The 12,458-nt window shown below is 35.8% G+C and overlaps 1 protein-coding gene across 1 annotated transcript in view; it reads left to right on the top strand.

The window, feature by feature from the left end:
- The window catches only part of LOC137239342 (discoidin domain-containing receptor 2-like), a 500,380-nt gene that overhangs the window by 381,873 nt on the left and 106,049 nt on the right, over positions 1-12,458 (top strand). Inside the window, exons 15-16 of the mRNA XM_067764529.1 lie at positions 7,467-7,616; positions 9,932-10,136. Of these exons, the coding sequence (XP_067620630.1) occupies positions 7,467-7,616; positions 9,932-10,093 (312 nt within the window). The 3' untranslated portion in view covers positions 10,094-10,136. The remainder of the gene's footprint in view (positions 1-7,466; positions 7,617-9,931; positions 10,137-12,458) is intronic.

The following is a 12,458-nucleotide window of genomic DNA, read 5'->3' as shown; positions in this document are numbered from 1 at the left end:
CGACGTGCGTTTCTGGTTGGACGGCGATAATCATTTAAAGGACACCGCCGCTCCTTAGCTATGCTGTTGCATAAGCTTTCTTGGTCTGCATGAAAATCTCAAAAACAAACTTCAGCTTTCATAGCTTTCCAAGTCTGCAATATTTCAGATTAACTAATGAAAATAATCCTCCGCACTATGCCAATTCACTATTTAATTGCTTCTCATTGAATGCACTAAGATTTTCCAGTATCTCATTCCAACTTTATACGCAAGGCAAAGCCCACAATCTTGTCTTGTAACGCGCCAAAATAACGCTCTACATAAAGCCTTAGCTCTTTTCGCAAAATTTTAATTTTGAGCGCACTCATACCATATAAAAACAACAACAATAAAATAAAGTGAAATATTAAATAAAATATGAAAAATAAAACTTAACTTAAGCAAATAAAATGACAGATAAATGTGTTTTTGTTGTAAAGCTTTGCTTATTTCTCACTCTCGTACGTATGCCAGTATTTTGCCCAAAGGCAGATGAGAGCAAATAAAATGTGTAAATAAGTGGCAGAAAAGCAAAGCAGAAGGGAGCTAAGTTGAGCTGAATTGAAATAAGTTGTTGAGGGGTTATAAGCCACCCGCGCTGAATGAGCATTACTTTAGCGCGAATTTACTATGTTGTATAGGTATTAGGGTGGGTCGCATCGGTGGTGGGGGCGAATTTCGGCTTAATTATTTTATAGTATTTCGGAGTTGTTTTCTCTATACCACTGATCGGCAACCGACTCTATTGTATTCTTGAACCGCTATCAGCTCCTTATAAGTTTCATAAGATAAAAGTATGTTTTAGACAAGAGCTTACGATGCCTTCTCGATCCGAGAATTCAGCTTTTCATAAGATGGCATGATACCAGCTAAGATACTTGCAGACGGGTTTCCTTCCAAAAGCAACCAAATACTATAAACGAATAAACCTTTTATCACCGTACTTGAAAGCTGTGGAACCCTGTACACCATAATTGCATTCGTTTATTTAAGCTTTGAAGTAAGACATTCAATGCTTTCTGGACCCATTTAAGTATCGTTATCGAGACCACCTCACAAGAGTGGTCCTACCGCCTTTCTCCTACATATTGGCAGCAAACGAAATCCTAGAAAATTCAAGTAAACAAAGAACGGGATTAATATATGATCTTCCGCTTTTTTCAAAACTGAGAGTCATAAATATTAGTTAACACTCTCATAGTTCCCGATGCCAAGCAAGTTAAGAAAACGTATGCTGAGAAGAAAAACTTAATTGCTGGAAGGAAGGAACCTTTGGGAAGAACTCAACACTGTTGTCATATATCATATGTACATGGTATGTTTAGCGCAGTCATCCGTCCAGTCTTAACACATGCTGCTCGAGTACCGTGAAAGGCGTTGACCAAGGGAGCTGGGAATTGCAGCAGAGCGCATTAGAATATTATTCTTCACGATTTTTTCCGGTACGTACAAATCACACCATGTCTAACCCAGTTTCGGGATAACTGACGCACATTGAGATCGCCACGTAAGTTCAAGCCTTCTTACACCTGGTCCTCTCAACTCCGTGGAGGTCTCCTTTCTTTCTTAGCCAAAATGTATTCTCTTATTTCCATAACATGAGCTAGCCAGCGAAGTCTTTAGGCTTTTAAGCGTTGCGCTATGCTCACGTCAGAGAACTTGTACTGCAACTTAGACCGTGCTTGATTCGAAATCATTTATCCGAGAAGCTATGGTGAGAAACTTATAGAGCAGAATTTTTCATCGCCGATAGAGAATTTTACTTTTAAGTTGCCTACTTAGTTCAAAGTGAACTTTTTGGTTTATAAATATAGGCACATTAAAATCCGCTTCAAATGGTGGTATTTATTTCGCACCCGCAATAAGACACTTTCCGCCAAAAGTAGACTTTGGATCAAGGTTGGCCAGGAACTGGATTTGATTTTCGAAGCTTGTTGTAAAAGTTATCTTTATTGCTCTCTCGAAATCGATGTTTTTGTTGTTAGGAGTCAAGCTGAGCCAAAGTGATGTTGTTGTGAGCCATAAAGAGCCATAAGAACTATTTTACTCAATTATGCAAGCATTTTCTAAGAAGTTTTTAACCGTTGCTTGAATATTGTATTGCTTAATTTAGTTAGTTTAACATCTAGCTAAATAACTATCAATATTGATATAAATTAAACATTAAATAACAGCAATATTTTCTGCGTATGCAAAGAAGTTTTTTCTCACGAAGAATTTCGCCCCACCTTAAACCCTGCAGTGCAGCACTCTAGGTGCCCACGCTGGAGAGTCGCGACTCGGGTAGAGTGAGCAAGTTGGACGCTGTGCTCATTCATATACACTTTTCGAGTAGCAGCCCACCAACACTTGCACGTATTTTCACATTTCCGCGTAATCCGCACACCAGGCGTATAAATTTTCATTTAGCGCGTATTTTCTAAACGAAGTCGTACCGGATGGGATTTAGAATATATTCAACGTTACACTACAACATCTTTTCTGTTTTGTACACAACTACATACTCACAAACTGCTACATTTTATGTGCAGTAAAAATTTTGGTGATTTTTTAATTTATTTTATTTCCTTTTTTTCACTGTCGCATTTGCTAGCATTTTAATTTTTTCATACTTTTATGTACAAATTTTACAGTTAGTTTTTATATTAAGCGCTTAAGCACTTTTTCCAGTCAATTCTTTTAGCATTTAATTTCGAGTTGTGTGCACGCTTTTCGGCTGTGATCGTCTTTATCTGTCTGAATGAGTAGCTCTTTGTAATATCTGCTACTATTTTTTTCTCTTCTTTTTATTATATAGTAATTCTCTATGAAAAGTACAAATTGCCCGTAAAAGTGCGGTTAAGGAGGACTTTCATTTTTTTTTTCGTAGTTGGGATTTTATGCATCAGTGCTATAGAAAGGGTTAAAACTACAAGGTAGTGTCTAGTGTTGCTGACAGCAAACACTCATCTCTATCTTTTTACGAATAGAAAACTGATTGTGTATAGCACAAATAAACTAAATACTTAAGCGCGGGAGCAATGACTTAAATGAATGGCAAGCAATGACGGCGTGAATGAATGAATGACTGAACTGGAATGAGCGAAAGAGTGTTTGGGCTAAATGTTCTGGATATACGAATAGTTCTAAAAAGGCATCGGTGGAATTAAATTGCTAGCACAAAAACGGCAATAAAATGACTGTGAACTTTGAATGGAATGGAAGTTCAAATTAAAGAATATTAGATGTTGGCATGAGGTAGGAAGAGAGAGCTGTAGTTGCAATGAAACTAACAATTTTGGCAAATTAAAATCCTGAAATATTAAATCTTGCATAATGGTACAAAGGCACATAGACATGAATGAGTCAAACACAATGAAGAAAACTTGGAGTTTTGCTTTTTTCTAACGGAGGATTATGTGACCGATTGGGGCTTAATATACTAAAGGCAATTTCCAAAATCTACCACAAAGATTTTGCGATTCTAACAAAAATGCGCAGACTTGCGCCATCCGAGAAAACTAGTCACTTACCCAGCCAAATCTTTATCTACACCGTTTAAAACTTGGATGAAATAGATCAGAGTGAAGCCAACATAAAGTCAATGATAGTCCGCTATTATAAACAACGATGAAAGTAAAAAGCTGGAAAAATATTGAGTCACTGCACGGCAGTAGTTGGGGCAAAGACGAAAATGCATTATTTGCAACTTTAAGGAGGTCGGTCTGTCATTTCGATCTTCCCCCACAGATTTTATTGGCAGCAATAGGTTTTAGGATTACTGCAATGAAAAGCTTGCCAAAATATTAATTTACTTTGAAAGCTGTCATGGCTCCTCTAATAATACTAGAACAGCCTTTCATGTTTGAGGGCTTCATTCTGTATTGCACACGATGGCTCAAACGAACGATTCGCCTCCAAACGATTTCGTCTAGCAATGGTAATCTTTATTATTTTCGTTCGGCCTTTACGTTTTTTACTTTATGTCAAACAGGAAGGCAAAAGCAATTGTCAAATGATATGTTATCATCGTTCAACATAGTGCAAATACACTAGCGATTCGTTTCTGAGGCGAAACTAACGTGCGTGTCGTAATAGAGAATGAGGCCCTGAGTGTAAATTCTATCTCAGAACTTTTTTTCGTTAGCGCCATATCTCACAATTCCATTAAATTGAAAAACGACATAATTCAACTTTATTTTTTTAAAATGGCCGCTTCTTGAATAACGACCTATCTCAAAGATAGTTAAGTTAACGATTTATCTCAGCTCAAAATTATGTTAAATTTAGGGGCGGATTATGTATAACGCAACGAGTAAACCTGAATGCCTCTATGAATTTTTTGGTATTAAATAATGGCGACTGTGAACGTAAGTGACTGCAATGCAAAGTGTCACGGCGTCATACATAATATGTCCCTTATACTAAAATAGGATCTTTTTGAAACAAGTTTTCGTAAGATGCAACAGGTATCAGGATTACTGGAATGGAAGGTTTCCCAAATGAAATGATTAGCTAACTTTAAAATTCGGCCAGGCTTGGCTGTTAGGTCGAGAACACCCTGTCTCGGAGTTTTTCTTTTTAAGATATCCCACCTCGGACTTTTTTTATTTTTCCTAGATCAAAACTTTTTTCATAAACGCCATAGCTCAGCTCGAAATCTATTAATCTTATACTGAATCAGAGCACTTTGAAACAAGTTCTGAAATAATGCATTCTTCAAACGAATTCTGAAACATGGTATTGTAGTCAATGGGTCAATCCGACTTAAAATACACCATCGATAAAAAAACTTAAAACTAAATGCATGAAAATCTTAAAACAGATATTTGCTTTAGTTTTGTGGAAGGAGGAAATACTTTATGCACTGAACGATATATTTAAGCCTCACTGCGAGACTCTCCGAGTGTAGGATCCATTTCTTCCACGAAGCAGATATACTCTAGGAATTCTATCACATTAAAATAAATATTTAAAGTGAGTCAGTCAGTTGAAATATATTCACACATTAAATGCTCCCAATATAATCTGTCCCAGCTGTCACGAGTTAAAATGAGCTTCTAATTTTTCTTTGTAAAATATAAAATTTACGTTCAAGGACAAATGGAATCCTACTTCCTCAATAAAGAATATGATACAACCAATTTCGAACAGATTTTTCTAGCTTGTCTGAAATTGGGAAGTGAAGGCATCTTCTTACATATGCTGATGATTTCACAGTCCCACTCGTCACTCCAAGAAAATGCTAGTGTTTCGTGTAAATTACACTCCTATGTTGTAGAATTCATTGGCTTCATATACTCATGTCTTTAGGTGGCAACATTTCAAAACCTTTATAATCACTAGTTTGAGAAAAATCACATAAATTTTTTGTCAAATTCGGGTCGAAATGTCCCACCAGTCACTATAGGATGCTCCCTATGTTAAATAAAAATGAAAGTTTAAGAAGGTGCACACTGAAAGATCTAAACTTGTTCCTCATATATATTTCAGTTTGCTATTAATGTGAAAGTATTGATACGTAGATCTATATTAGAATGGAAGAACTTGTTGGTAGTATTCCAAAACAAAACGTCTCCTACTTAATAAAATCTTTATTTGCGATCCATGGCCAAGTCTGATTGAGTAGTAGCTACCCCATAGCACAAGCTTTTATGAACGGCGTGAATATCCTTTGTAAGATAATGGCGACTAAGCTATAGCAATTGAGGCACTCATTTCTTTATATGGTACAACTTCCAATAACACCGATCTCGAACCTGAATAAATCCTCCGAAATTAACAGTGAGCCGAGACCTAAATACTTTTGTTTGGTTCCGGCAAAACCTGGACAATTAAGTATGATAGGAATCAATGATTCCACTACAACATACTTCGCCCAACTCTACGCCCATCATCTACGACCACGCCTCAACTAAAGTCAGCGATTTAATAGATGCTTCTATATATAAAGTTATCTAGCCGTGTAGCGCTGCTTAACATGTGGGCCATCATCCTTTATAAGAATTTTGTGGCGCTTTGATGAACACTTAACGAGCTCGGCCGGTTTTTGTTTGAGGTAAACGCAATGTATTTCGTGTCCTACGTGTTTCGATGCTTTTGCACCTTTTTCAGGGAGTCTAGTTGCACGGGCGTGTTTTGTCAAATAAACTGGCGTGTTTTGTCAAATAAACTAGTGTTGTTTTTTTGTTTTGCCAAATATACTCGCTGACTCGAAAAACTCCTTGACCCCCTGCGGGTTAGGGGGCCTAGAATATACCCGCGGCAAGTATGCCTGTCGTATGAGGCGGCCAAAATACCCAATTGATTCAAGGGGTTGTGTAGCGCAACACTTTCAAGGTATTGGGAGCGCAAAATAATGCTTCTCCAACCCAACTGTCAACCTCACCTACCCGTGGCGAATCCTGTTACTTTAACAGCCGAGGCTATGGCGACCTTAAGTTCCTTATGGATCTATGGGGTGGGAGGGCGGTATAGCCTTGAAGGTTTCATGTGGTCATGCTAAATCATTCCCGAGATGGTCGGGCTGGTGCCTTAATGATGCTTGTTACCGGAACGTACTTGATCTGCATCTGGTAAGGGGCCATCAACATCGATAACACTCCCCAAGGCCTTTCGGGAGTGTCCTTATAGCTACAATAAAATCTCCTTGAAGTAGGTGCAAACTAGCATCGAAACGCGTAAGATGAAAAGGAAAATTTGTTTTCGCTTTCAACAAAAAACGGCCGTGGAGCAAAACCAGAAATTTATTTTACTTGACGAACCAGAATCGTAGTAACTTTTTAGATGGCGATATATTTGTAGATCTCAAATTCAAGATGACTTACACAGCCACACTTTTAAGGCCCGTTTATTCCTCTTAAGTAGGGTTTAGTCCTGAACTGCATATAGTTGGGTGGAAACACCTTGCCTGTCAGTTGCTGTCACTACCAAGATGAACTTTTGAAAATGAATGAACGAATGAACTAAAATGTATGCTACAAAACAAGTTGTAAATAATCCTAATACAAACACCATCTGTGCAAAAATTTATGCATTCAAGCATTTAAATGAAATTGCAGATGTTGCTATTGGTGCAAATTATTAGTATGAATTATTTTGTGTTACTCAAAATATTGATTTACTATTTACTTACGATTAATTTGAGTTATTGAAAATATTGATTTACGCCGAATACTCATAACTTTGATAAATATTTCAATTATTGGAGCGGATGGAATTATGTCGAATATGAAAGTTACACTTGTAATAATACATTTTCTAATTAGTATTACTTATGTATATATGTACTTATATGCAATAGAACTATTTATTTACTAGAAAACTTTAACTAACTTAACTAGAAATGTCCACTTAAGTTGTTGCATGTATCTTTCTGACGGAAGATGTGCTTCAAATCTTGTAGTAATCGAAAACTAAAATTCTTAGTAATAAACTCAATATTCTTGCCAATTTCTTCCTTTCAGGGTAAATTCACATCAAAATCAGATGTTTGGTCATTTGCTGTAACGCTGTGGGAAATACTAACATTTGCACGCGAACAACCCTACGAGCATTTGACAGATGAGAAAATTATTGAGAATATCGGACATATCTATGCTGATGATAAATTGCACGTAAGTTCACGAGAAATAAATTTAATTATAGTGAATCAGATGTGAGAGTGTTGAAGAGCATTTGTTGCCATGAAACTTAATGATTTAATTGATTAGTTGTAGAAAACAAATTAGTACGAAGAAATTACTTAAAATCTATGAGTTTTGATATTGGCAAAGGCATAACATCGAAAGAGTAAACGTAACAGTTTGAAATCGGGTTTCTTACTGTAAAACCAATTCCAATTTTTTTAACGATGTGTTGTGTTGCAAGATATAATTCCGGGATTTTCGTGATGCCTCCATTCTTCGTACAGCTTGTTTGTGAGGGACCGCAATGAATGTTGAGACGACTTGAATGTGAGAGGGGGGAGGGACGCAACAAATCAAATCAGGTTATACTGAAATGACGGGAAAAATCCCGAGTCGCTCCGGTACATAGAACCGGCTGCCTTGGGAAGCGCGCGCAATGAATGTAATCCCGTGCTGTGTCGATGCATAACTGTCAAAGAATATACGGATACTATATTCGTAATAATACCGCCATACTCCGCGAAGAGTACTGATCCAATGATCAAGTAGCGTGAAACATATGAGCTTCAACGAATACTTGGCAGAATATCTGCCGAAAAATTTTATTTATATCAATCTCCAAGACATTTTTCTGTATTATTGGCATTTTTAAAATAATCGCAAATCAAGGATCTCAGTCAATTTTCTATAGAGCTTTATTATTGCACATAATTTTTGTGAAATTGTGAAATACCACAAGCTAAGCTGCTTCTGGCTCCATCGATTAGCTGGGAAGCTCAGCAACCTGATAATTGTTTCACGCTCACTTCACACATATACATATTCTCTTTCGTTTAGTAGTCGCTAAACAAGCAAAGGAGCAACATAGAGAGAGATTTTTGTTTATTTGAGCATTTAATTTCTTTCAAATAAGCGCTCATGGCAACATTTTTGAATTGTTAAATGCTAGCAATATATTTTGTTATAGTTTTTTGTCAGACTCAAGCAATAAAATAAGATTTTTATAGCATACGTATTTACGAATTAATGTTTGAGTGTTAATGAACATGCGTACAAACATCTTGCATCGTTGCTCGTTAATCAACGACTAAACCACTACCACGACGAAGAATTTACTCTTACCAGCACAGTGAGAGTTTCAATTTCGTGCCTGCTCTTAACAATTTTCGGAGCGAGCAGTTAAATATTTTTGTGTAGCTTTCTCTCTCTCTCGCTCTCTGTTTGTTCACTATTATTTGTAATAGACCGCTCAATCCAAGTAAACTGTTACCCGCTCTGTAAGAATATTGTCTTTGATGATAAAATAGCTTTCTAAATTTAAAAAGATTATATACCTAAGCCTATTTCATTAACTTCTTTCTGATAGCGTAGTTCCTAGGATCGTCAGAAAAAGTGAACTAATTTCTTCTATTCATACTTCTTGGTGCTGTCTATAGTGGCGGTCGGAGTATTCAAATTTCATTTGAAAAAATGTGTGTACATTTTGAAGTACATTGCACTCCTTTTTTGATATTACTTAACTCGGCAACCCCAAAAGTATTAAACCTTAAATTGTGTATCGGTTTTAAAGAACACGAAATGTTATACCAATATTTGACTTGGTAAACTTAATTCCCTAGGCCTGTTTCATTTCAGCCAATCTCGCTTTCTTGTGCGATAACACTATATACTATATACACCTCAGCTTCGAGAACAGGGACTTCGCCTGCGCTAATCTTCTTACATAATACCTGAAATTTGAGTATCGTAATACTTCGACTTACGGCAATATCAATAGAAAAAGTAAAGTCCTTGGTAGTATGGAAGATAAATCCATCAGTTGTTGTAAATTGAAAAACACCCTATCTCAGAACTGTTTTATGGAAGATCATATTTTAAAATTGTATTGAAAATAGGTACATTCTTCAGAAAATGCTGATATAAAGCTACTAAAATATAGCAATTTTGGAAACATCATCTCATATATGATGATTCCTGGCTCTTTTAGTTTATGTTATGTATATTTGTACAACTTTTCTATCATATCACTTGTTTTATAACTTACTAGAGCTTCCAATTTCTCGAATTAGTTCGAGAAGATATTTATCGCGAGTATCGGCTTCTGGTTCTCGAAACACAAAGTACTCGACAGACTTGCGAGCTTCACGACAATGCAGCGATTAAATTGAGGTCTAATAGGAGTATTTCGAGAAGCCGAGTTCTCGATTTCTCGTGTCTCGAAGTTCTCGTTGTTTTCGAGAAATATCGTGACCTTTATAGCTTACTAAACTTAAACGCTATGTTTTTTTTCATTTCTCCCGCAGGAGGTGCTGCCGATGCCGCTTAATTGTCCGCGTGAAATTTACGATTTAATGTGCGAATGTTGGCAACGCAACGAATCGAGTCGACCCAATTTCCGGGAAATACATTTATTTCTGCAGAGAAAAAATTTAGGCTTTAAGCCCAACAACACAATGCATTACTAAACTTAAAAAGAGAAAATAATAAAAGCAACGATTTTGGTTATGGGTATGTATTATAATTAATTTAAAAACTATTTTATAATTAAGTAAACGCTTGCAAAATTTTTCTGAAAGCGAAAACCCATTCGAATGGCAGTGAATATTTAGTATTGTGAACAAAAAAAAAATTTATTATAAATGCAATTTACATATAAGCTAAGCAAACCCCGGCGAATTTACTAATTAGTAAACAGAACTTATTAATAAAACTAGACGGTAAATGAAAAGTGGAAAAGAAAATGGAATATTTTCGCAAGTGAAAAATAAATACTCGATTGATATGTTTTAAGAAAATAAGAATTGTAATTGATGTAAGTTTAACTAGCATATAATATATATATTTAAGTTCATTAGTTATTAAGTAAGTATGTGGTTAAGTATGAAATGTCATAACTAATTTTAGGTAAGGCAGCTGTACATTTATTTCAATGGCCACTTTTGAGGCCACTAAGCGAATACACATCATTAGCATTTGTAACGTTAAAGTTATAGCATAAGTAATTTTACAAAAAAAAAATATTAATTAATAATAATAAAAAAGTGTAAGTGTAGTTATGCATGTACTCTTAAAATAATTGGTAAGGAAAATAATCATTAAAAATAACTTAGTTTTCATAAGCAAAAGCGCTTTTAGCAACTTGTTTTGTAGGTTAGGCAAGAAATCTAAATTTAAATGATTTGTGGGAAACTAGTACTAAATTATAATATTATTTTTAAAACAGTAATTCCTTAATATTTTTCTTGGCACTGTTCTTCTAATCCAGTAAATTCCAACCCCCTCTTATTTATCTGTATCATTTCACAATTCCCATTCTCCCCACAGAATTCATATTTTTTTTGTTTTTATCTATTATTATTATTATTATTTAATTTTTTTTTTTAATTCCGTTCTGTCATTTATTTATTTTTTTCTTCCACGCTCGTCTGTATCATGTCCCATTTTACTTGTTCGATTTGTGTTTTTCGTTTTCATCTTATTTCTTACTTTTGTTTTATGTCGTTTTATTGCTTGTTGGTTTTTCTTCCACTAGCTTTCAAATTTCCGTTTACCTGCTTAGTATTCCACGAATTTTTGCATATTTCATTATATGTTATCTTCCCTCCCTTTCTTCTTCTAGCAACATGAACCATTCATACGATTTTCAAATGAATAGATCCCTGGTTCATATCACGGGAAAGATATAGAATATGTTGGTCTTAGCAAACATATAGCAAGGGGCGCCCCTAGAGCATGACAGATATTGAACGGCTAGATTTTGAATATGTTTAATATGTTTTCGCTTGTTTCAAATACGTTTTGCTTACAGCCGCACTGACGGCCGAATCCGTAGGGTTAAAGCTAGTGTTAGGCCCTGGTGGATAGCATCGAGTTTCTTCTGAAAAAGTGTGCTTTCCATACTTATTTACTAAATTGTATGGTAGCACCGTGAGAATTACGAAAACTGCTGATACAAATATAGTCCTTTCAAAAAAAGGAAATTACTCCAGAGCCTTTACAATTAGGTTTTGCAAAATTCAGTGCTTTTATGTATCTGAAAAATTTGTATAATAAAGTAATATTTGAGAACCTTAGAAAGTGCTATGGATATGGGCAATCCTTTACTTGATTTAATCTGGTACGCTAAGACAACAGTATCTTCTGGTATTGAAACGACATTTTTAGCCCTCGTTTCCTTTTGTCTGTGTGTTTGTAGTCGCTTCACGCCACAGGCAATCCTACCCCGAAAATATTCTAAGCCCCTTAACCAGGTGGGGGAACTAATAAAGCTTCGCTTTTTCCACAGAGTAGGGCCATTCAATGCTTCAAAATATCGTTACAAAACTATCGATTTCTGTCCCCTAATTTAGGTTGACAGTCGCGTGTGTGTCTAGCGGCCGCTGCGTTGTGGTGGCAGCGTGCTCCGCCTACCACACCAAGGATTCTAGGTTCACGCCCCGGGCAAAACATCGTTAAAATGTTAGAAACAAGTTTTTTTCAATTAGAACAAAGTTTTTCTAAACGGGGTCGCTCTTGGCAGTGAGTTGTCAAACACTTCGAGTGTATTTCTGCCATGAAAAGCTTTTTCAGTAAAAATTCCGCTGCCCTGAAAATGCCGTTCGGAGTCGGCATAAAACATGTAGGTCCCGTCCCGCTTTGTAGGTAAAATTAAAAGGAAATTGGAAGAGAAACTTAACATAAAATCTCTTCGAAGGTTATTTGCGCCTCAATTTAATATTTTTTTTTTTAAGTCGCGCTTGTCCTTTTTGGACTTAAGTACTTAATTTTTTTTCTCATGACCTCAGAATTCTTATTTTTTTTAATTTTCAATCTATTGTTTATTTAAAAAAT

The sequence above is a fragment of the Eurosta solidaginis genome, chromosome 2 (genome assembly GCF_040869045.1).
Source record: "Eurosta solidaginis isolate ZX-2024a chromosome 2, ASM4086904v1, whole genome shotgun sequence".
Lineage (NCBI taxonomy): Eukaryota > Metazoa > Arthropoda > Insecta > Diptera > Tephritidae > Eurosta > Eurosta solidaginis.
The sequence above is the reverse complement of the archived record's forward strand: the minus strand, read 5'-3'. Positions and strand labels throughout refer to the sequence as shown.